The sequence below is a fragment of the Pagrus major genome, chromosome 13 (genome assembly GCF_040436345.1).
Source record: "Pagrus major chromosome 13, Pma_NU_1.0".
Taxonomy (NCBI): domain Eukaryota; kingdom Metazoa; phylum Chordata; class Actinopteri; order Spariformes; family Sparidae; genus Pagrus; species Pagrus major.
In genome coordinates, this window is record NC_133227.1 from 11735219 (window position 1) to 11760783 (window position 25565).

The following is a 25565-nucleotide window of genomic DNA, read 5'->3' on the forward strand; positions in this document are numbered from 1 at the left end:
ATAATCAGGAAGCTCATTAGGTCCTATGACAGCTTGTTATAGTGGGGCTATCCAGGTGTTCCACCCTCCACCATCCCTCTGGTCAAACTGTGGAGTGGATACTTCAGCAGAGACCGTGAGGTTGACGCAGACATTAGTCTGCATACATAGACCTCATATGGAGAGAAGTGGAGCTATGGGAGATAACCTGCCACTGATAATATTTCAGGGCCATGCCTCTTCTGGTTAAGATGATTGATTCATGAACAGCAGTGAATAAATAACAAGCTGTAAAAACATAATATTAGAGGAGCTGAATCACACTATGGCGTCGCAAAATATCCCAAAACAAATTAGGAACTTTAGTGTGGACTGATTTATTACAGTTTAATGTAACAGGTCCTGTCACTTCTATCATCATTTCTACTGATCCTGCCAGGAAATGCTACAAAGTCTGCATGCTGTGCTGTTAATTATTAAGCCAAAGCTAACAGTGTGAGTTACCAGAATGCCAAACAAAGTGGTCAGTCAAACTTCAGTCAACTTACCAGTTTGTTGAAGTAAAAGAAACACAACCATTACTATTTTACACATTGAGCTTATTTACAGGTCTTGGGGAGTACTACTGCATATGTGAAAAAGTATATTGAAGCCTTTTTGTGGTTCCAGAGGAAGCTTCATGTAATCTGATTAATTGCCCTCAGTGATGTCACTCAGTGGCTAAGCTGCATTGTGGGTAATGTAGGTGCCAGGCTTTGAAAAGCAGTCCACTGGTCTAACATTTTACTCCTCCAAAACTGTTGGACTCAATATGGATGATGATCATAATCGATAGTGCAGAATGTCCTCTCGTCCTTTTCAAAACGTGGCGCTTACATTACCCACAATGCAATTTAGCCCCTGAAGTGACACCACTGGAGGCAATTTATCAGATTACGTGCAGCTTCCTCTGGAAGTACAAAATATACAAATATTACTTTTTCACATGTGCAGTAGTGCTCCCAACAATTTAATGTGTCAAACTGGTGGAGTTACCCTTTAAAACATAAAGGTTGCTCAATTACTATTAAATCTGACATATTATACCAGAACTGCAACATTTAATCTATTATCTATTATTGTCAACTCTTAAATCAAGTGCAAACTATTTTGATAATCGATTAATTAGTTTGAGTACTTTTTGGACAAAATAAAAAGTCAAAATTCTCTGATTCCAGCTTCTTAAATTTGAATATTTTCTGGTTTCTTTACTCCTTTATGACAGGAAACTCAAAATCTTTGGGTTGTGGACAAAAAAGACATTTAAAGACATCATCTCACACTTTGGGAAACACTGAGCAACAATTTCCACTTTTTTTCTGACATTTCACAGACCAACAACTAACCAATTAATGAAGAAATTAAATCGACAGTGAAAATAATTGTTAGTTGTAGCCCTACGTTTTGCTAATGAAAACTGTGTTTGACATTAATGTTGCATTAACATCTATTTGGAGTGATATGGGTGGTACTCTATATGGGCCATTTTAATATGTGTAATTTCAACTGAGACTTACAATAAAATGTTCAATAACCAACAGTTTCTTGGCTTGTGAGAGCGGCTTTTGGGCATCTATAGTGTCCTCTGGAGTCGGTTGGCTGGCTGAAAACCACACGCCTCACACAAAGTTCATGTTTTGTTCATGATTAAGCTTGAGCAGCTGTGAACTCCAGCCAAGAACTTGCCTGCAGATGATTCCTTCACACTAGACAGCAAGCATCAACTTTCCTCATGGCATCAGGTGAAGTTTTACTCTTCTCATTACAGTGTTCATTAAATTTGTGTACACATGTTCGTGTTTCCTCTAATCCTCTCATTATGTCTCTTTGTTTTTGTACAACCACCTCATACAGTGGCACGTCGATCCAATTACTTTTAGCTTGTGTTTACAACTCGGAGAGCCACACGTTAGCTCGGGATCTTTTTGATCGACAACTTTTTTTTCTGTTTGCCGACAGATTTGTTGTTGCCAACTTTTGGAAGGCCGGGTCCAACTCTGAAGAAATAAACAACTCATTCACCTCAGTGGGCTGATATGGTGCAAATGCTAGAAGGCTGTATTTACATACACAGAGATTTCCGTCTGATCTATTGTTTGGACTTTTCAATAAACAGTTTGACTCTTCCAGCGCTGGTCTTATCTTTTGTGGCCAAGCTGCAAAGCCAGACCTCATAAGTTTTTGTGTTATACGGTATATTTATTTTAACCCAAAATCTCCAACATAACAGAGCTATGCTTGACTTTGAACATGGGGAAGAAAGTGCTTGCCTTGCAGTTGACCCAGAAAGTGAAAACTAGGAAGTTTCCTTGGCAACTGCTATTCAAACGTGCTCTATATGCAGATATGTACATGTATTACTCACGTTTTTCTTGGTCACATGTGAATGGATTGTGACGTGATGTGATAAAATGAGACCTTCCTGGTCTCTATCGTGTCTGAACAGTTTAAGGGAAAACAGGTTTCTCGTTTGAAAACAAGCCACCTGATTTGCAGTGTTGTAAAAAATATTCAACAGTAATACTGAAGAAAAAGTAAAGTTCTCGTGTTAAAATATTACTTTGGTAAAAGTAAAAGGCACCCATCCAGATAGTGCTTGAGTAAAATGCTTTCAGTATCTGACATTAAATGTACTTCAGTATCAAAAGTAATTTTGTGGCAATAAATGCACAGAAGTACACGTAAAAGTAAATTAAACATATACAGTATGTAAATGTATGTATGTTTATACTGTACTGAACTTTTTTTGTAATCTGATTGCCAGTGAAGTAGCTCAATTTAAAAATGCACTACTCTGGCTCTGATGTAGCATGTAATCTGCAATGTAACTCCTTACTTAAGTAAACAAATAAATATGGTGGACGGAAATGGAAAAACTCAAGTAAACTGAAAGTACTACCAAGTGATGTACTTGGTGACAATCCATCTCTGCTGATTCGTAACCGTATTTTTAAAATGTGCCATTCTAAGAGACATGTGCACTTAGTTTGTGCTAATTAGGTTGTATTGCTAGTATTAGGATACACAAGTGAAATGTGTCAACGCTACATACTGCAAACTAATCAGTAGGCGCTTTGGAGAGCATAAATAAAAATGGCTTAAAGTCATGACTTTGGGGAAGTATCATCAAGAAATTCAGCTGCTGTCTTCCCTTACAGCCCCATTAACTTGGAACAAAAGAGTATAAGAAAAAGCAGCCGTTGCTTTGGCCCATGTCCTCTCTCTGGCGGCTGCAAAAGAAATGCCAGGAACTAATTTCGAAATCATTATTTCTTTACACGAAGGTTGAAAACTGACACGTACACACAGAAACTGATTTCTCGGAAGCAAAAATCTCCATAGTTGTTATATAAGGTACTATAGAAATACGGTGCAAGATAGAACTTCATGGTCTTATCACCATATTCATCATTCATGTGTTTTTTCTGTTTTTTCTTTTTTCTTCAGGACCCGATTTGATTTATATTTCACAGGATCCGGCCTCTGTGAAGCTCTTTCTAGCTCACTGGTGGATTTGAAATGGTTGATTATGTTTGCTACAGTGCTTCTATGATTCCGCCCATCTGGCTTATGGTGGGCACATAATGAAACTCACTCGGTACAGCCTTACACTCATCCACCAAATAAATAACAGTGAAATGTTGAGCAGGATGCATACAAAATGGCTGAAACAAAATTGCCGTAGATAGAGGCCGTGACACGAAGGGAAAGAATGATTGTAAAAATGTTTTACAGGAGAACAAAAATATGAGAATAATAGTAATTCTTATTGTTCCTTATGGGCTTCATTCAGTGTTTTTCATTTCTTGGTTGTTCACTGACCTGGTGTTGTCAGATTTTTACATTTGCAGATTTGTACTGGAAAATGATGGGTGAAACCCCACACAGTGCAATGGAGGCTCAAAACCTCAACAATCATGTGGTACTGCGCAGAATATGAAATCCAACTTGATTAATCACTGCAGTCTTTCATGTGTCGCAATAAATATACAAAGCAGGGCTGAAAAGTTGTTTGAGTCTGACTAGAGTCTCATAATTCATTCACAACAGAAATTCACCTAAACTCGGAACAGTTTTCTGGCCTTGAATTCGTGCCACAGTCGTCATCATTGTCCAAGTCTTTAAGCCAAACTGGGAATGTGGACTCATAAACACCACAGGCGTTTGCTTACAACAGAAAATATCTTCCCACAGTGTGAAGAATTCGTGCTGTCTTCTACGTGACTTGCAAAAAGGTATTTCTACATTTTCCAGGCTAAATTATCAGTTACATTAGATTTCGACTCGGAAAATGCCGTACTGAAATGTTGATACTTTAACATAACTGTTAGGGCAGTGGCCTAATGGTGAGAGAACAAATATTGTTCATCCAAATGGCCTGGCATCAAACACTCCAAAGGGCAAACAGAAAGACGAAGTAAACCTCTACTGAAGCAGCTATTTAGGAACACTTAAGCACCAGGGATTGTACAATAAATTCATTTCAAATTAAATTCAGACAAAAAGAAAAGAGCTGAAACTTTATCTGAAGATTTCCATTGCCAGCGGTGTGTGTACTTTGCACTGATTGGACACGCCGGATCAAGTCTTTCAAGCCATTATCAGATTTCATGTCAATATTAAATGTTTACTGGTTGATAAACTGCTCCCGTCAATTCCAGAAATGTGTCACCACAAGCGATAACTAAGAATAACTGATGTCAGCGGGCCAGTGTTTATAAAAATTAATCACAGTTACATTCACACTAATTAAATCAACCATCTTGCCAGTAAAACAAACACCTGCTCCAGTTTGTTCAATCAAATGTTTTTTGATATGAGCTGTTATATGATATGTAGATGTTGGAAAGCAAGATACAGTCTTTCAGTCTGTAGCGATTGAAGCTCATTCTTTTGCTGAGCAGCCCTCATTGTAAACAAGGAAGTGTATGAGCAACAGTAAGAGCTTTCAAAGGGACTAGCATGATTCAAATGGAGCTATGGAGCAGTTACTTGAAGAGATGTAACGTAAAGACTCATTTCTGAATTTTATCAGCCTCTATCGTCATTAAGATCTAAAGCTCGGCTTACAGAGGACTGTAACTGGTCTACAGCTAGGGATTGGTACCACAACCCAGTATTAAATGGCCAGTTTGGACTGATTATACTGATTGTTAGCTGACGTTACAGGATATCGCTAACATTTTAGCAGTGTATCTTAGTTGCTAAGTTACTAGTCTACAACACGCTGAGGTAACCAAGTTATCTAATTTATCAACCTACTGCAGACCTTTTCAACTGGGGCCCCTTTAACAACCTCATCTGGCCTTTTGAAAAAATTGTTAGTAAACTAATTGGTCCCTTTGTCTGTTGCTTAGCACAGAAATACTCTTAAGTCATTAAAAAGTTTTACCCCAGGCTGTTTAAGCAGAGGGAATTGAGGAGAATCAAGCTGATGACCTACTTCTATGATTAAAAAGGCGCAGTGTTTTTTTGTTTGTTTGTTTTTCAATTGTGAAAAACTAAACAAAAAATGTTTGAGTTAAACGTTCATTGTTTCAACACATTTAAATTCCAAGTTTAATTCCAAAGCTCTGGCCCCTTGGTCTTTCACTTTTTTCAAATCCCGCTATTCTACAAAAGTAGCCGAATAAGCTTGACCTACTGTGTTGTTATTTCAGGTCTAATCAGGGGGGCATACCTGCAGATTTGGGTCATTTATAAATTCATAAATTCAGAATTTATTCATTTAAAGAGATTTTTATTACTTTTACCTGGTTAAATTAAGGTAAATTAAGGATATTTACAGTAAATTCAACAAACAGGCCACGGTCTGAGAAAATAAAGCAGTGTTTATTCTGTTCTTTTACTGTTTTTCTCTTTAAAAAAATCATAAAAGAACCTTAAACGATATGACGATTAGATAGTAGATAGTGGAGCAGTATGCTTAAGATTAAGGTGTTTGACTAAGTTATTGACTTTAGGAGCTGCCTTATCACTGTAAGATGTTTAAGAACCAAAGTAAAGCCGTCACTCATGTGTCTATGGGAACTGCCTGACTGCACAGTTCATGCTATGTGTTCCAGCACTTCCTGAGCAGGTGAAATGTAATATTCTTTGTACTTCCTGTCTCTGTTGCCATTTCAAACAAGCGTGTAATAAAACAGGTTTTAATATTGCATACTCAAAGTTCTTCCACTTCATTTAACATCCTTCAGCTCTGTTCCTTTTACTCTCTCTGCTCTGCCCTCATTTCTGTCTCCTCCACACTGTGGTAATGTAATACAGGTGTGGTATATTCACTGGGCCTTAGTCCGATTCTAATGCAGCCCTAACTCAAACCAGACTCTTCCGTCGTATTTTTTGTTGTTATACTTTGCTGAGTATCGTGTTGCCGCCAAATTCAGTCAACAGATTTACATAATTACGGAAAAGGCTGTGTGAGATGAATAGGAAATTCAGTTAGGGAGACCACCGGTGACAAGAGACCAATGTTGGTCTCCTCTGACCCCAATCACTGCAGGGAGGGTCGGAGGTTGGTACTGCCATGTCTACAGTCTTAATGAGATCCCTTTGTGATGTGGTTATTCAATCTCTGTATGTTCTGGTCAGGAGAGGAGGCCAATGAGTGTTGTGTGCTACAGTGACACCTATTGGACCTTTGAGGGTCGCCCTGGTCCTCGGGGCTAATGACCCTGGCCACTGTAACACTAGAGCCACGCTATTTCAGTGAAGTAATCCAACACCCACACAGGCTGACCCAGTCTGTGAAGTCACAACACTGAGGTCAACTTCCTGTTTGCAGTATTGGCATGCTGGACCATCATCAATCCTCCATGGCAGCTCTCACAGGGACTCTCGGTGCCTGGATGAGTCACACCTAGGAGAGTATGCTAATTCACTGCTTTGTAGACTCGAATTCAAAGCATACGAAGCTCTTGAGGGAAGCCACAAATGTTCGTGGTCTGAAAGGCAAATCTAGCCAAACAGTGACGGGCACAAGATGTGTGACGAGTGACTGGATGGAAATCTGAAGTCTGAAGTCTGACAGGTCTGATGTCTTCTCCTGAGCATGAAATGATTCATTAAAGGAGGAAAGTGTTCCTGAACAAACACAACAAACTTTGCCCCAGTTGTAGCACGCCTTTTAAATTAAGCTGCCAAAAAGGGTCACTAAAACATTTTAATTTTAGCCAGAGTCTGATCACACTCATTTTATTATTTGGAATAAAAGTGTTGTGGTATTTTACAGGGGAAATCTTTTTTTATATGTGTGTAGCGTTTCCACAAGGCCCCTAGGAAAATAGTACTCCAGAGAGGAGGATGAATATATGGTTTGTGGGCAGGTGCCTATCCTGGCCTCGTGCTGCCCACAGTTTCTCTCCCTTCCACTGCTTGTGAATGGGCATATTATTTTCTTTTCGTTTCCTCTTTATTTTGTGGATGGCTTTACGACTGAGATTTTTCTATTAGTATTGCCACTGGATTTGGGGTAACAGGGAGAGCCTGGGCTGGCAAACTGTGTACATTTCTCTTCATCCGTCTGAGTTACTAACTCTCAAATGTGTTGCTTTCAAAGTGATGATTGTTGAGAGCTACTTACCCAAATGTCTGCTTATTTTAACTTTCCATTTCAACAAGTCAAAAGTGAGAGCATGTGGTAACAAGAAATGAAGGATGAACATCAACTTCAGTTTGGTTGTTTCTCACTATTCCTCACTACATAAAAATTTGCAAACATTTGCATCTGGCAAATAACATTATGGTATAAACCTCCTTCAGCTTACTTCATAGAAACAGTTTGTCAAGTATGAATACAACCTTGATGACAGTGAAATGACCATGTGCTGGCCTACTACAGTGCAACTGACTGGCCAACTACATGCCCTATCCAAACAGTAACCAGAGAGCCGCAGATTAAAGCTCTGACTTCCAATATTTCACAGAGTTCAAAGGGATTTCCAGTCAGATCCCGCTGCTATTCTACCAGGATAAAATATGCAGCATCAAACTGCACTGTGGAGGAATTTGGGTTGGCGAGGATAAAGGTATAAATTAGAAAACGAGAGGTCTTTCATATATCCACATGGGGAAGGCTTTAGCTATGTGTTTCACATGCAATATACGTGTGTTTATTGACTGTACATTTATGCACACAGTGCATACTGCAGATTTGTAAGATTTTTGTTATTGTTTTTGTGCGTATCTGCGTAAATGTGCGTTTTTGTGTGAGCCATATAGAGCCATCAGGATAAGGTTAGGAACATATTAAGTATTAGCAGGCATCCTAGTCATAAGCCGACAGATCAACCCTGCTTGCGCTTACGCAGAATAGATCTGAGATTGATTTCAGCTTTCCAGGAGCCACTGGCAAAGGCACACATTATGCATCAGACAGAACTCTTACATGAGAAAATCAGACAGAAAAACATCCAGATTATGTGAAATATGGTTAAAAAAAAATAGAGGAAAGTACATTTTCAAAGTGAATGTAGTCACACTAGACAGTACTAAAGAACACATTGTGCTTAAGGGGAATTCCAGGATTTAAACCTGGGCCTTATATTTACATGTTTTGGTGTGTAAATGATTCATACTTTTCATAAAACAGTTTTGGAATTGTTCCAGTAGAGTGCTCTGAAATCTTGTGAGGTGAGTTGTTACAGTTGTTGCCTCATCTAGATTGTCAAAACAAGTTCAATATTCAGCCATGACTTTGGAAATAAATTCTTGCTGGCAGTTCTTCCAGGCAAACTCCAAACTCCTCTCCAAGTCTCTGACTCACGTTTCCACCATTGTATTCCTGCAATGACTTACCTCCTGCTTTCTGGTCACAAAAAGGATCTTATTATTTAATAAAAAGGTCTCTCTGAAGGAATTGTTTCCATAATGTTGACAGACACTTAGAAAAACAACCGCAGCCAGTCAGTGACAAAAACAAGCACTTTCAGTGGGTATAACTTTGATGGTCGGAGTTGCCCCAAAGGAGTACATAGCAGCCATTGCAGCAGTGTTGTGGCTGCCAACTGAGGCGAATCATTGAATTATTTACACACCAACACATGGAAATATAGGGCCCAGGTTAAAAAATACCAGAATTCCCCTTTAACCTAAACCGGAATTTTGAGTGATGCAAAAAATCTGAAACTGATTTGAAACTGTAAGATTGACGAGTGCTACTCTGCTACCAAAATGGAAAGCTAACAGTAATGACTTGGGTCATAAACATATTAGGACAGGTAAACTGACTGTCTCCAGTCACAGGCTCTCAGTCACAAATTATACAAACAAACAATTATGCAAACTAATTATGCAGTAAAATCCAATTCAGAAAATAAGGGGGATAAAAAAAATAAATAAAAAAAAATAAATAAAAAATAATCAAGAACAGCATATTGGTATAATAAACAAAAGAAAGAGAAACTCTTGGCTTTTTCTTCCATTGGCTCCAAGTATCAAATTGAAACCTGCCACCGTACGGGAAGAGCATAGCCTGTGTCCGGTTTACTTTGGAGGGCCTCGAGCATTCTCTGGTCGTCTGGGTTTGTTCAACTGTGACCCTGCACAGTGTTATGGATGTTCAAACTTTTTTTTATGTGCACTGCCAAAGGGCAACAGTGTTTGAAACTGAAAAAGTCATAGTCCAATACAGAAAACATTTCTAATAATGAATAGCTTATTAGAATCAGAGACTGGTCTTTGAAAACCACAGTGGATTGCAAGACGCAGTCTGCTGTATACATGGAAAGCAAAGCACTGCAAAACTCTTGGCAAAATTCCCATATAGAACATTTGTTGCGTTATTTGTTTTAAATCCGATGAAGAGGTGTAATTTGTGATTAGTCTGGTGTATGCAAGCTCATAATGTTCAATCTACTCAACTTTGCGCTTCATAATACTATAACAGCTCACAGCTCTTCATTTGTTTGCCTATGATACAGTGATTAGATTTATTTGCTACATATCCTCTCCAGCTGCTGCTCCATGCGCTACAGCCAAACAAACAAAAAAACATGCAATATATTTATTTCAATAAACATAATACATAACATTCACTTCCATTTCCATTTGCACAAAATTAGCTCTGACTAGAGATGCATGTCATGCAGCTCTACTTGTCTGACTTCTCTCACGAAAAAAAACAGCTGCAGAGGTTTTCATATTAAATGAATAGGTACATAAATGGCTACAAGAACGTTTTATTTTCTTTTTTAATAAGTGACCTAATTCTCAAGAAGCCGAATCCGATTAGGACTTGAAGAGAGAGGCAGAGCTAGAATGATGAACAGGAACAAATAGCTATTGTGTGGTCAAGGTTTTTTTTCCCTCCACACTTCTGGTGGCCAACTATGTGGATTGTTCCATTAATTCAGCATGAGGGAAAGAGTGTGAGGTTGAATGTGTGGTTTCTAACTCTCTAATGAGCTGGAAGGAGGCCACTGCTGAATTGAATTGAAGGTTATAGTGAAATACGGGTCAATCCGGCGCTCTTACAACAGCCAATTCACATAAACCAACCGCTTCCAGCTGAGAAAAATTAGCTGGAGAACATTATATCATCTGTCATCTCATCAGGAAGTAGTAGTAATTTAATTTATTAGAATTATTGAATTTTTTGAAAAAAAAAAAAAAACCCTTAAAGTCAAGTGAAACAACACACTACCAATCTATAAAAGTCTATAAAAACAACTGTTCACACAGCACCTCTCATTAGTTGGATTTATTAATCATAACTCTGTGGACAATATAGATGGGAATTGATAAGATCGTATTATCTGTCCGAATCTTCCCAGATTAAACATTTCTAATTCGCCATTTCTGTGAGAAAAAAACACTAGGCCTACACGTTTTCAACATCAATGCAACTGATTTATTATTTCTGAGTCTGAACACAATGTACAAACACAGTAGAAAAAAGGCTGCCTGCGGCAACAGTCTGTCTGTCATCATCTATAATTGATTAAATGAGAGAATATTTGTACAACAGATATTTTCATTTGGTTTTTCTTAGTCAAAGAAAAAATCTGTTAACCCTGCGTGGCACTCATGTTTTCATGACAAAAGGATATTTATCCTCAGAGTGGGAAAGAAACCTGCTGCTCACTTGGGAAGCAGTGTTACTAGTACATAGAGTGTCAAATACACAGTATTCCTTCCAGCATATTGATGGTGTTTCCACCCTTACATGAAATTATCATTTCACGGGCATTACAACTAGCAGTGTTGTCATCTTTCTTTGTGAAATGAAGCCACACTTTGGCTCATTTCCAATGGATCAGATCATTTGGAACCGGTTGTCAACTGGAACCAACTCCTTTATATCATTTTTGATATTCTATAGAATCTATAGAAAATATACAACATTGCTACGGACAGGTGAACTTCTTTGTCTCCTTGGTTCTCAAAGCCACGGGAAGAAACAACTCTCTCCTCTGCTCAAGAAAAGCGTGCTCCAAACTGCTTCAATCTGACTGTTGCAACGGTGGTGAGGCTCAGACTCCAAACACATAAAAGCCAATTACATGCACTGACATAATAAAATTACAACATGTGCATTTGTGTTTATATTTGTAGTTGGGTGCATACTTAGGTAAGGCTGGGTGCAGTTTCTGTGGACAGCATCCTAATTGCTCTGAAAGGCACGAGCCAACGACTTGGCTGAGGCATGTTTAAATTCAAAAAAGGGTCTGTTTCCATGGGGACAAGAACAGTATTGGCAGTAATTTGTCCACTGAAACTTTAGAGATGCCTGTTTGGCGTCATAATGTGTGCGTAACAACCTGGAGTGCAACAACAAACAAAACTGTTGAGATGCAATCAAGCTGATTCTAACTTTATGATATGAGCTCATGTGTGACTGGTGCTAACCCTTTAGCCGCAACACTCCGTCAGCAATGAATGTCCTATGAAATTGAATCCAATAAAGAAATATCTCATTATATTGTTACTTATTTTATAAACGGTCAAAATTCCTGAGGCAGCGGTCTTTGCTAATGTTGATTCTGAATGTGTATATGAAGATTTATGGCCAAATCTTTTCTATTCTTGCACTATATTTTTCTTGGTAACACTTTAAATTGACCATTTAATAACGACGGCTATACAAAGTTAATTAAACCTTACTAAAGCCTTCACTGTTGACGAACAATGAAATTCTTCATGAACAATTTATTAAGGAATTGTAAAGGTTTATAAACAGCAGTTGCAACTTTTTTAATGGTCATCCAAATAATGTTTATAGATGAACCACACAGTATTTATTAAGAATTTACAAAGTATTATAAATGTCAAACACAACTCTACAATAAACAATTGCTTATTAAATGGTTTATAAGTCATTTTGTTGTTTTTTAAACAGTCAAATAACTATTTATCAACTATAAATTAAAGAAATTAATGATGGTAATTAGAAAGTGTTATCTAGATCTTGTACGTTTCTGCATCATATAAGTTTGTGCTGGAGTTATCTGATAACATTATATAAAAAAAAGTTACTTGGATTCAGAGAAAATATCTTACACTAATTATTTTCAAAGGTGAAGAAAAACTCCCTCGCAGCCACCTCTTTAAACTTGAGCTGGTGTTTATTTAACAGCTGCTTTCATGAGCCACTTAGCCCCTTTTCTCCAATAACTGTAAAACAATTATTAGGCCTCTGGGACAACAGGCCTGGGCTCATCACAGACGCGTCATTAATAAAGACATAGCTGTGGCTGGATGGCACAGAAGATGACATGACAGCGAAGACACCCCACCCATATCCTCTCCTCCTGGCGGAGTAATGGAGGCTGACATCAGGGGTGATAGAAAGACCCTACCCTAATGAGGTGAGACCTTATTTGACGGAGAGGAGTGTTGGAGCGACTGACATTCAGAGAGAGAGAGACTAATGCTGGGATTATCTTGACAAAACCAAATTAGGGGAAAGAGACATCGACTCTCTTAACTCAATGATGAGTGCCGCTGATAGAAGTCTTTGGTTCACAGTCGCTCAGTTAATTCACATGAAAAGCTGCCGATTGGCCGGAGTCAAAGAGCTGTAATGAAATCCACATGGCAGCAGGAAAAGCACTGGATGGAAGGACTAACGCAGAGCCAGCATGGCTGATATTTTTTCAAATACTGACCAGATGGGGCCAGCATTGTTTTATTCTAAGAGCTGTTTAATATCATTGAGCCACAGTAAGGCCTGAGCTCATGATGGAATACCTCTACTCCCAAACACCCATATGACAGCACACAGGGTTTGATGAATTAACAAGAAAAACAAGTTTTTCTAAACTTGCTGACATAAAATATACTTGGTCTCTGCCCTCTCCTTTCTCATGACAAGTTGGTGGGGGCCCCAGGAGGTAAGCTTGCCCAGCCAAAAACAGCCCACAAGCAGAGAGAATTATTTCGTTTGTGTGCCTTGGTCCAGTTTTTCTCGACTTTACCAAGAGAAAACAGAATGGACCCAAAACCTGCATAGATTGTAACACACAATGACATAACTATGATCAAAAGAAGAGATATAAACTCCATTGAAGGAATAACATGCTTAACATGCAACTAACTGTCTGATGCGGTTTTCTCTTTCCTTTAATCTACCGAGCAGTTAGTTTCCTCTAATTTAAGCCAACATTTTTAGATATTACCATAGAAACATGGCTGGTTAAGTGGAGTAGAGAGACTTATCTGAACTATCTGTAAGTAAAGGGACCTTAGAGGCCTTGGTGCTCAAGCACAGAGGTATAGTATATAGTGAGACAACAGGAGACTCCAAACAAACAGGCCTCAGCTACAAATTCCAACCAGCTGGAAACTGCAGACACACTATTAAGTAAATGATGGAGCAGAGCAGCCAACACTTTCCGAACACCCAGAATCACAGCAAAATCCCTCGTTTTCAGAACGTTTTGCCAGTAAAATCCACAGTCAGACCTGTGGGAAGAAGCTATCCTGAGAAGATGGTCATAACATGATTGCACTGATTGATTGTAAAAGACGATGAAGACACAAATGAGACGTTCCACTTAATGCATCATCTCTGGATCTGGACAATGTCATTGTGATGTAATGAAATAAAAAAAACACCATCTATACAGGTCATGTTCTGTCCTTTGACATCTTTGCCCGCATCAATCTCTGCAAATAACATAACATTTTGGCTTGACTTAATTGCCTAGAGATATCAAAAACGGAATACTTTTGCACATGAAATTTTCTCCAATCACTCACTCTCGTAGACACATACACTCAAACACACAGACACAGGATTAACATTTTCTTTTCACCCTTATATTTAGTGGAACTAGCTCCTCTGGTACCTCTTTGCGGTGATGGACAAACCTGGAACTACAAACCACGAAATGTGGAAATTCAATTAGACGAATTTAAGTGTTTCATAAAGTCATAGGTGGCTGTCCAGAGGAATTCCCATAAAACCCTGAGGCGCAGGCATAATCGCAGCGCACTGACGGCCTCACTACGTACACACGCCCAAGGCTGGAAACCACAGAACAGTGACATACACTTACAACTGCGGTCTGAGACCTGCTTATAAATCGCAACTTCTGGCCGACGGACTACAAAGACCACCCTCTCCATTGTACTGGTCAGGAAAGGACCATCAATTACTTCCACACTTCGTTCTTATCAAAAACAGAACTTGCAGGGCAGTTAAGGCCTTTGTGGGCAAGGCGCATCAGACACACTCCCACATTTCCACAATCTCCCTTATATAGCAGTATATGGTGAATATCTGTTTATGGAAAAGGGTGCTCCTAATTCTGGTCGTAAAAAAAAGGGTCCCACCAACAACACAATCTGGCCAAGAAGTGGCACTGGATGCAAGCTGTAGCTACCAACAAAAGTTTGTGATGGAAAACAGGGACCACACAGTAAGGCTATGAAAACCCATGGGCATAGAGAGGTGTACATTGAGGCCTGGGTTTGGTTAATAGATAGCTTGAACAAGGAGTTTCAGAGAACCACAGGACGACTTAACCACTGGGAGCTTTTTCCCCTACAGGCTGTTTCTTCAGAGCAGAAAAACAGTTCTTATCTAAATGTAATTTCTCAGTAGCGGTTCTTCCTGTTGCAGTGCAGGCAGCTGGTCAAGTTTCTCTTCACACATCTCCTGCCTGGCCTGGGCCAAGACACATAAACCACAGGTTACTCCTTACTCAGATTTAGAAACATGTATCAGTTCAATTATTACTTTCACCATTATATATTGCTTCTTCTAGCTTATTATGAAAATTTGAAGACATACAAGTGCATATACTGCAGTTAAAGGGCGGATTTAAAAACACACTATTATATGTGGGGATAATTCACCTATAATCTGCAATATTTAGTGCAAACAAAACACTCATATTATCATAATCATATTTAGATAGCATCTGTCCAATACATACAATGTACAGTTCAAATTAGATAACACGGCACAGCAGGCTTCACACTGCAACCTTTTAATAGATCTCATCTTCAACCCACAGTATGCCATTTCTGCCGCTGGGGTCTCGGATTCAAACCAAAACAAAAGGTGCTGGCCGAGTGTGTTGTGAGGAGAGCAACAGCTGCTCAAAGGTGGCCAGCCCTGGAGGAGAGCGTCAGGTGAGGAGCCTGACCTTCTGGAAGAACGAACACAAACGGATTCTGCTGTGATCCGGAGCTGGGTACCAATGAGAATAGAGCTCAGATTTTTTTATCTTTTGGGATTAAAAGTGGATTCATTTTCACTTTTATCAGCCTGACTGCAACAGTGGGTATGACCTCCGTTATCGGGTGTTTATGTACCATGATGTTGACTGCTGACTAGAATTGGATAGTGTAATTTACTTAATCAACTAATGTTTAAAAGAGGAGTGGAGGGAAAAAAGGGAGAGAGAACCAGAGTCTCTGGTAAGAGCTGAGTTTTATTGAGAGTTGACCTAAATTCAAGCACATAGACACACTCACCCTAGCTTACACTAGCTTATGGCTAATGTAAAGTAAAGTAGTCTGGCTGTTTGGGGGGCAAATAAACACTCACAGTAGTAATGCAAATTAACACAAATTATCCCAATTACCTCTGGTAGTGAACACCTTGTTAAACACCAACCAATGCTGATGAATAACCATCTGACGTCACTCAGGCACAAATGTTTACAGACAAGGTAATGTATGAAAGTGTTATTGATGTTAGGTTTAGCCTTGTTCGTTGACTTCCTTCCTCACTCTCATTATAGTGACACGCTTGTGGATTTCTTTGGGTTTGAACATTGGTAGAAATATTTGGGATAACGTCAATACACAACTCAACAAAATATATAACAAATGCCTATAGACATTTTAATTCAGAATTCTTGCATGTTATATCTTTAAGGCCAGTACTCTTAAAATAGTGGCTTCCCCCTTCTCTCCTCCCTCTTGCATCAATCACCAGACAGGGAGAGCAGACGGCCATCAGCCTTCTGTCTCTGCTCCTGTCAGGCTGTTAACAATCTCACAATACAACTCTCAATTTAACCTACTTATAACCTGCCAAATATAATTTCTCGCTTGAAATGCGATAATACAGTACACTAATGAAGTGCTCTTTACTGTCAGCAGAGTACAGACATCTTGTTAAAAGTGGCACCTTAATGGCGTTCAAATGCAAAACACATTGTCAGACGCAGGGTCTTTGACTTATCCTCTATTAGATGTAAGGGGATGATTATCCAACATTTGTACAGCATGTGGCCATGTGGGAAATGATGCTCGGAGCATACAGATTCAGGCTATTCTTCAGCGGGCTAAAGCAAAAACAGACACGTTTATGGCTCGGCCTAAAACAAAACTTCACTTGGTGCCTCATTTCTTCTTTCTTCCTTCCTGTTAAGGGTGAAAGTGAGGTATATTACGTCAACTTGGCAGTACATTTTCTGCTGCCTCTCCTGCCCATTATGTGTTTTATCATATCAATCCCAGTAAAATGGAAAACGGATGTGGCTGTTATGGAAGGATGAAGACCATGAGTGGCAGCAGGCGGTTGAAATGGCCTGATTACTTCCAGGCTCTGTCTGTCTTAGGATAGAGATGGTGGCGAGCCTAGGGAACCGTGGTCCAGGGTTCAGGTAAACAAACAGCGTACAGTGGGCTGCATTATGATATCTGAACATTGAGGAGTCCGTTTGTTGAGATGAGGTTTCTGCAGAGGGGGCTGGACAGAAGAATGAATGCTGTTGTTCAAGGGGGACAGTGGAGATGTAATTGGCTGTTTTTCTTTATTTTTTTTCTGGAACGTTCTCTGGAACGCACCGAGAAGTGAGTCACGAACCGCAAGCCTCAGCTGGACGAACAGAGTAAGACCAACAGGCTTCTGAGGGGAAACCTGGAATAGTTTTGTCTAAAAGTGTTCCAATTCTCGGAAAAATCCCGCTGAGAAATAGGCTGAAGCTCCAGTTTCTGATCTTTTTCAAGGGCATTCAAGCGAGAGAGGAGTGAAGAATAGTAATAAATACTGTAAATATGACAAGAGAGAGCAGAACTGTAAAGTTAGAGAACAAATAATGGATATTTGTCAAGTATCATTTTTTGTTTTTTACCATTGATGTAGGATCTGATTCATTATAACTGTCAATAACTTTCAGTCCTGTTAAGATTTAAATAGAACTGATGTTTACAAAACATGTGACAAAAGGAATCAAAATTAGAGTCCTGTCAAGTTACAATGTGCATAAATCAAACTAGGAAGATCAAAGCACATATTTTGATATCCTATATTTGACATTATGCAATCACTCATTGTACACAGCCATGTCTGATTCACAGGCTTGTGGACGGACAGAAAGTAAACACAAAACTGCTGACAGGAATATCAACTGTGGAAAAACTGAGTTCGTGTGCAAATATGGTACGCCCATTGTTTCAATAAAGGGAGTCAAAACCCAGTTGTAGACCGTGAACCATCTCCACCATTCACATTAAAGAAGAAAGGAAATAATACTATACTATACATAATATAAGTAATACGTGGAGATAGTTTACACTGGGGAATTTTAACAGTCTTGAAAATTGCTCTGAGGTGGAGGGGAGCTGTGTAATGTTCACTTTTTGCATGTTTTTGCTCAGGTCATATGGTTTTTATCGAAGCACAATTACATGAGCTAATGGCCGCGAGGGGCTATGCCAAGACTATGTCGTATCTCTTTTGACTGAGTCACAAGCTTTGTCACAGAGGTGAAGAGCTGAAGGAGGTGCCTCAAATCTGGAATATGTGGAATTAAAGAAATGGGTGAGAAAAGAGCAAGAGTGGACAGAAGATAGGACGAGGTATTTGCTTACAGTCGTCTCAGTTAGCCTAATGCCATGTACAATATATTTCCATATTCTTTTTTCAAGACAACTAACAGAGACTGCTCTCCAACCAGTTTTAGTTACACATCGGCAAAACGGTGGTATCAGTGAAGTAAAATGGCTATATTCTTGTTATATTGTATCCAAGCCAACATGCTAAAGTTGAGATTACTGAAAATTATATTTTTGCAATTTCATTTGGGACCAATAAATGTGCATCTTATCTTATCTAATTACCCTGGCATTCGTCTAAGAGGACATGAGCAAAGACAAAATGAACTTCAGAGACCCTATCAGCGCCAAATACCAGTATCAGGCAAAAACATTTTTTACATGTAATTTGCAGACAAATGCTACATTTAAGTAATAAGTATTAAATAAGTTGTTGGCTTGTACGTTCAGATGGGTTTTGTGAGTGTTTCCATTGCTCTGATTTGTCTGACAAGTATTGGTCTTTTCGCTCTGAAAGTGATCCCATTGGTGTACTCCACCATACACTTGAGTTAGAACAATTTTTAAAACAATCTCTTTTTAATTATTGATATACAGTAGGAGACCACCACACTCTATCTACCACTTACATGAGTCCTGGGGGAAAGACCTACTTTTGTTCATTATTATTGTCATTTTAAGCTAAATTTCTTGCTAGAGAGCCTACATCATTTCCAAAAACCTTCACCACGAATACCTCCAACCAACCAGCTCCTGTTCCGCTTACTGCCACCTCCACTAACCACTAAACACAGTAGGCTCCCCCATGACTCATTGCCGTATTTTATGGAGCCACAGTTGCCGCTCTTAATGGCAGCAGGCGCTCTGACGTATGCTCCAGACCACCAGAATGGCACTCTGCCTGCAGATTGTGCTGTAAAATTGGTCTGAGACTTGGAAGGGGGGAGACTGCAGGCGACTTTCCCCAGTAGACAGAAATAAAGGTGAACCCAAAGGTGACCTGGTTGGGCCACAACAGATTTGCTGTGTTTTAATTCCCAATACTAAGTTTCCTGTGCCTGAGGCCCACAAAATATGATACACTGAGCTTAGTGACTGAGGACTAATTGTTGTGCCCACCCCCTTCACCTAAAAACCTAGAGACTTTGTGTAGCATCAGTCGTCAACTAATCATCCCCACATGCCTGTTTCACAACATCATAGCCATGTGGATAACACAGAGAGTAAGTAAATTCTGAACATGGCATGCCTCCAGATAAAAGGCTCCTGGTTTTCCTTTGGAGTCAGCCACACTAACTTGGCTAATTTGTCTCTGTGAATGGAGGAATGGCAGGTTTAATATTTTTGCACCCCTGCGGATGGGCACTTTGGGCCCTGTTACATACCTGTGGCCAGCTACTTCAGGGCAAATCAGCAGCCAGATGCCACTCATTTAACAGCTAAGCTGAGAGAAAGTCACATGCTCTGTCAATCACGCTCACGTTATGGTTTCAGTTCAACTGGGAGAGAAAACATGCATGTTCGCAAAAATGGCCCCACATAAACATGACTGATTCACTAAGATCTTGCAGATTTCACAAATTTACTGATTGCACAAGAAGTAACAAGGAGCTGGAGAGATTGGCTGGGTTTGAGCCCAGCAATTTCCTGAGCCTTTCTTAGCTTCTCTTTGTCAAACAAATTAACCTGAAGTGGCAACATGTTACCACCTGACATCCAGGGTGCTCCAAGCAGCCTCCCCATCCTTACCCCTGGCCTCATGACACAAGACCTAATAAAAGCAAACTTCTCCCTCCGCCACATCAAAGCAGGGTCGACCTGCTGTGGCCCTGATCCTCCGCCAGCTTCCCTGTATCACTTTCAAACACAGTCACACAGGGCAATTTAATAAGAGATGGACAGCTAATGTCTCCCACCCAGGCTCTAGCCAGTCAGCAAACCAGCCAATCAGCCAGTCAGTCGGGTCTGCTGTGAAACCAGACCTCTGCTTTGTATACAGAGCCAGACACTGAACAAGCTGTGCAATGGCCTGGCTCATTAAAAGATACAAAGAAAATTCAAAAACCACAAACTAAATAATAACTGTCTGCTGTGACTAAAATACTATCTGTTGGTAACAGTAGAGGATCCAGTTTTAATGTGTCAGGGTCAGTAAAGCAACCATTCCCTAATAAAAGCCCCAATAAATTAACAAGAAACATACAGCAGAGCAGGAGTGAAACAAAGTCTCACTGATAAAGCAGTTGAGTATGACAAGGTTAAGGAATCCTAATTAGATTTAAAGGGAGAATGTATATGTAGCATGAAAGAGATCTGTTGCTTCACACTTTTCCCAGCCTTAACTTACAAAGCTCGAATGTGTAAGATCCAAAGAAACTGTAAGATCAGACTCACAGCGTTTAATGCAGCGTGCAGACACCTAAGCAAAATGGTGCGGGGGAGCTCTGTTTGTGATGGGTTCTCACTTTATCAACAGTGACATGTTTACCACTTCTTGAGGTTTGAAACAATGGTCTATTATCACTATCACATGGAGCTGGTTTTGTAGTCAACCTGATAACTCATCCTTAACGTGGATGTCGTGAGGCACACATGGGATGTGTTAGACACGACTTTGAATAAAATCTGAAATTTCATCCTGTAAAAATACTGATGCTCTACCAAGCTGTTTAAAGCTCAGAATGTTGGCTTTAGATGGTACAGTATAATGAAGATTTTTTATTTCTATGTGTATGGGCTACAGTTAGTTTGCCAGGCATCAATCAGTCAATGAGATCGATTGAAACCTCCACAGATGTTACGTATTCACTCATAATAGACAGAAGCATGCTTTCATTTAACAACTCATCATTCCACAGATTGCTCTTAAAAAGTTCTAATGCACTTCTCACATGCCGCCCTGATGGTTCACACCTGGTTTCAAAACCTTGACTTTATATCTTTCTGTATTGGTATAATGGACACAGGTGAAAATATGCTGCTGTCTGGATCTCATTTGTCATCTGCTGTGGGTCAGATTTGTTTGAAGTTCCATGCATATCATTTTTTTTTTTTTTTTTGCATCTTTTGAGAATATGTCCTACTTTAGTAACAGTCTCGCCATGCCTCACTGCACCATTCTGACACAACACATTCAAAAATATTATTTTAGATTTTATTGTGAGGAAACAAACCCAGATAAACAATTTTCCCCCTCAAGACACTTACATGTGCCTTCAATCAGTATTCTAATGAAACTTTCAGCAAGAGTGAGCATGCAGTTCTACATGTGATGGCACCACATGGTCAAGATTCCTGAAACAGATATCTCAGAAAGCTTAGATCATGATGTGTGGCTTTGATAAAAAGGATTATGGGTGGGGGTTATGCAAGTTGAAAGGTAGGAATATGCATTGAGATGAATGCATGCCAAGTTTTCTACATGTGAAAAAGATTATATAGTGTCGGGCACATAAAAATCTGTCTCTCCTTGATGCTGAATATGGTAAAGTCTGAATATTTGGGTTTAGAAACAAAGTAGCCTATATTTTACTTTATCTTTTCCTTTTACACTATCACAGTAAGATACTTTTAAAGTTAGCCTACAGATCACTTGTTTCCTCGCACACTAAAACGAATGTCACGGAAAAGTACCATATGTTCAACTTCTGGGTTATGTGAGCAAAGGTAAAAAAATTCTTGGATTTACGCTGAAAAACTTTTGCCAGGTCTTCAAAGTTTTTGTTAGAGGTCACAATAGTGCAAATGCATGTCTGCATCCATATGTTAGGGTTAAACATTGATGCTGTGTGTGTGTGTGTGTGTGTGTGTGTGTGTGTGTGTGTGTGTTGTTATAATAGTAATACCCACAACATCTATTCTGTGCTGGCAAAGGGATCACTACTCTTCCTAATGTTTCTTAGATTTTTTTGCCCATTTAACATGGTTTTTGGGGAGTTTTTCTCTGATTCGAGGGTCTAAGCAGGGTGTCTATATGTATCAGACACTTAAAACTGAATGCTTTTTAAGATCTTTTCAAGATCATTTTAAACCAAATTTAAGACAAATTTATTCAGCATTGCCGCTAAGTAAAGGTAAGTAGTATAAATGTGGTTGCGTGACTAGGTAGGTTTTATGTAGGAATATGGTAATTAGAGTGCGTCAGGTAAATGTACATTTTGCCAACAGGTGAGTGCAGCTATTTAAGTACCTACAGAGACCCTGTCTAAAGATAGAGCTTGTGCGGTTCAGATTTTAAATATCATTGCGGCAAATATGTTATCCGTGATACTGGGCTATATCAATAAAATTGACTTCATTTAACATGATGTAAAACATTACAGATTACAGTTTGGCATTACTCAACAATGAGCACTGAACTAACAATGTACAAGACAGTATCAACCTAGAATAATGGCGTTCATTTTGGACTCATCACACACACATTATTTGACACATGACAAACTCTATCCAACGAGACTTCTTTCAAAGAACAACTGGCCACTTTGTAGCTGGTTGTTTCAGATGCCACTTATCATCACTTGCTATTTGAAATGTTTTCTTATCTGGATTATTTTCTTAATCTCAGACTCTGGGGGGAAGATGGCAGACTTGGATAACCCTAGCGGCTTGTGGTCTTGTATTAGCAATAAAGCCTCCCAAAGTGCAGTGGTTTGAAGTCAGCCACCTGCTAGTGCTAATTGCCCTGTATTCTTCAGTGAGGAGGCCCTTAATTCCTGCCTGGATGAGGAGGAAAACAGGCAATGGAATGCAAATTGTTAAAAGTCAGTGCTAAACGTCTGAGGGGTGAATGAAGGGAGTAACCCAGGTCAACACATTAGGTGTACTTTAATAAGCACGGATAGGTCAAGAGTGCAACCCTCTCCTGAGGTGTTGTGTTAAGAGAGACGGAGAGAGAAAGAGCATTAATTTGACTTGTGTGCCAAATGTCACCAGCACACATAGATTCATTTCATGTTGCTCCTTCAAAGGCAACAGTGTAGTCATACAAAGCTGGTTGAAAATCGGCAAAGTTCCCGTTTAAACACTTTCCTTTCTCAAAGAATGTGTTGGCTCCAAAAATGTGTGAATTCTATGTGTGTTTATATATTACCTGTGCAATGTTCTTGTTGAGAAGGTAGACAGCATATTGAAAATGAAAGCGCTCTCCTCTGGAGTATAAAGGGAATCTGTAGAAGACAGGAGAAAAAGACAAACATGGTGTTACATGGGAGCAAGTGATTTATCCCACTTGATCCACTACCAACCGAGTCTAGAAACAATGGTGTTAAAACCCTCCAAACATAAACTCACAAGCCAACTGGGCACAGTAAAGCTTACAGCAGCATTATATCCATACTACATATCACAATATACTGTAGGTCTACCCATGTGAAACTGTCAGTAAAGGATGGGGGGATTAAAAGGGGATTTATTTTTTATTAATTCTACTGTGAGGGATTCAGACAACTGTTGCTCTTTGGCTCTGCAGCAGGCAATGAATTCATCCGTTATGGAAAGGTGTCGCTCATGTAGCCAACAGCGTTTACAGTTGGTAACTCTTGCAGATGGTTGAAGAAGCTGGGTCTAGATCTCTGATCCCGTCCCTCAGATGCCACCTCTGTACCTTGTTAAACTGAAATATCAAACATGAGCTGAGGCGTCCAAACAGCCTGTCCATCCGCTTCTACAAAACAACAAAGCGAGCTTTTCCTTTCAGCATGGTGGGAAAGTCCCAGTGGTGCCAGTCAGATGTCTGAGTTAGGACTGCACAGGGAGTGCTCATAAAGGACGGGGAAGATTTCTGTATAGAGAGGGGAGAATACTGAAAAATTCTATTTGCTACTGGGGACTTAAGGCAGGACTCATCCCTTCCTGTCATTATGTGCTTATGTCTGCTCATCTCCCGCTGAGGAGGATACGGAATTTCGGGAAACCAGCTCCATGAACTGGGAAGGGCTTTGGTCTGACAAATACACACGCGCACACGCAGATGCACACGCACACACACATCTGTTTGCATCAACACACTGGTGATGACCTCTGTTATCTACATTCATGTCTGAGCCCTATCTTAACTCCATCTCTAAATGCTTCACCTTAACATTCAGAGTAACCTAAACCTAATCCCTCTTAACCTCTCTCTCAAACACTGACATAGTGCTTTCACAGAACTGGGAGGGAAGACGACTTCATTTTAGAGGTTGACATCTGGTCTTTGTAATAACAAAAATCAGACCACACACACCTGAGATGTTACCACGGCTAAGTACTGTCATACAGTACACACAGACACAGCATCCATGGGGTATGCACATCAACAGCTGTAGCTTTTTTTTCTTCTTGCGAAAGTCGGTTTTACAGCAACTTCTATAAATGATAATTATTTGCACAATCTCATTTATATGAGTGAGCTATTGGTCTTTGATGTGACAGTGATGCATTTTGTTACTGCAGTTAGGTCTGTAAAAGCTATTTTAGGAGGCGTCACAAAACTCCAAATCCACAATTTTATTTTCTATTTATAACATTTTTTTTAAGCATTGATGGCTATGCCACTGTTAGACTATGACATCCAGCTTTGTAAAGATCAACAGTTAATTGGTTTTATGGCCTGATAAAACCGTCAACTGTCATTTACATTTACAAATTCTTCATTAAAAAGATAGGGATATTTTGCATCAGCAATTTGACTCTATCCCAGTGGCATTTTGCAGGTTAGGGTTCGGTCAGTTCAAACAATATTCACCAAAAATAAAGATTCTAGAGTTCAACAAAAAATACGAGCCTTCATGGATTCAACAGTAAAAAACAAAAGAAACAAATATTTCAGTAAAAAAAATTATGAAAGTAAGTTTGTTGCAAAGTTGGGTTTCTGGAATCTGTCCGGAGTGAACCCTCTTCACAAACGAATCAATTGAGGATCTCTGAAAAAGAAAAATAGACCCGAACATCTCCGATGTACCAGAGGGTTGATCGTCTTCATGCAAACAGGATACGTTTTTGCAAGCGCAGCAGCAGGCTACTAGTAAGCTAGTGTTTCTTTCCTTCAGACACACGTAAGTAGGCAGGGGCGCAGAGACAAATAAAACACTGGGAGAATCACTGATCCTTTTTTTCATGTCGATGATAACAATTGAAAGATCATTTCAATCATTTTTCGATTTAGATTTGAAAATCACCTCTAATTTTAAGGGTATTTTGACACAATATTTTGATTGATTTGGCTACTTTATCATAAATACATTAAACTGAAGGGGGAATCAAGGATCCTTAATGGGAGTCTTGGAACAAATAATTAATTTAACACGCATCTATATCATTTTAAAGAG

At 39.5% G+C, this 25565-nt stretch overlaps 1 protein-coding gene across 1 annotated transcript in view; it reads right to left on the bottom strand.

Annotated features, from left to right (window-relative positions):
- uvrag (UV radiation resistance associated gene) overlaps window positions 1-25565 on the bottom strand; it is a 93916-nt gene that overhangs the window by 15791 nt on the left and 52560 nt on the right. Inside the window, exon 13 of the mRNA XM_073479456.1 lies at window positions 23348-23423. Within this exon, the coding sequence (XP_073335557.1) occupies window positions 23348-23423 (76 nt within the window). The remainder of the gene's footprint in view (window positions 1-23347; window positions 23424-25565) is intronic.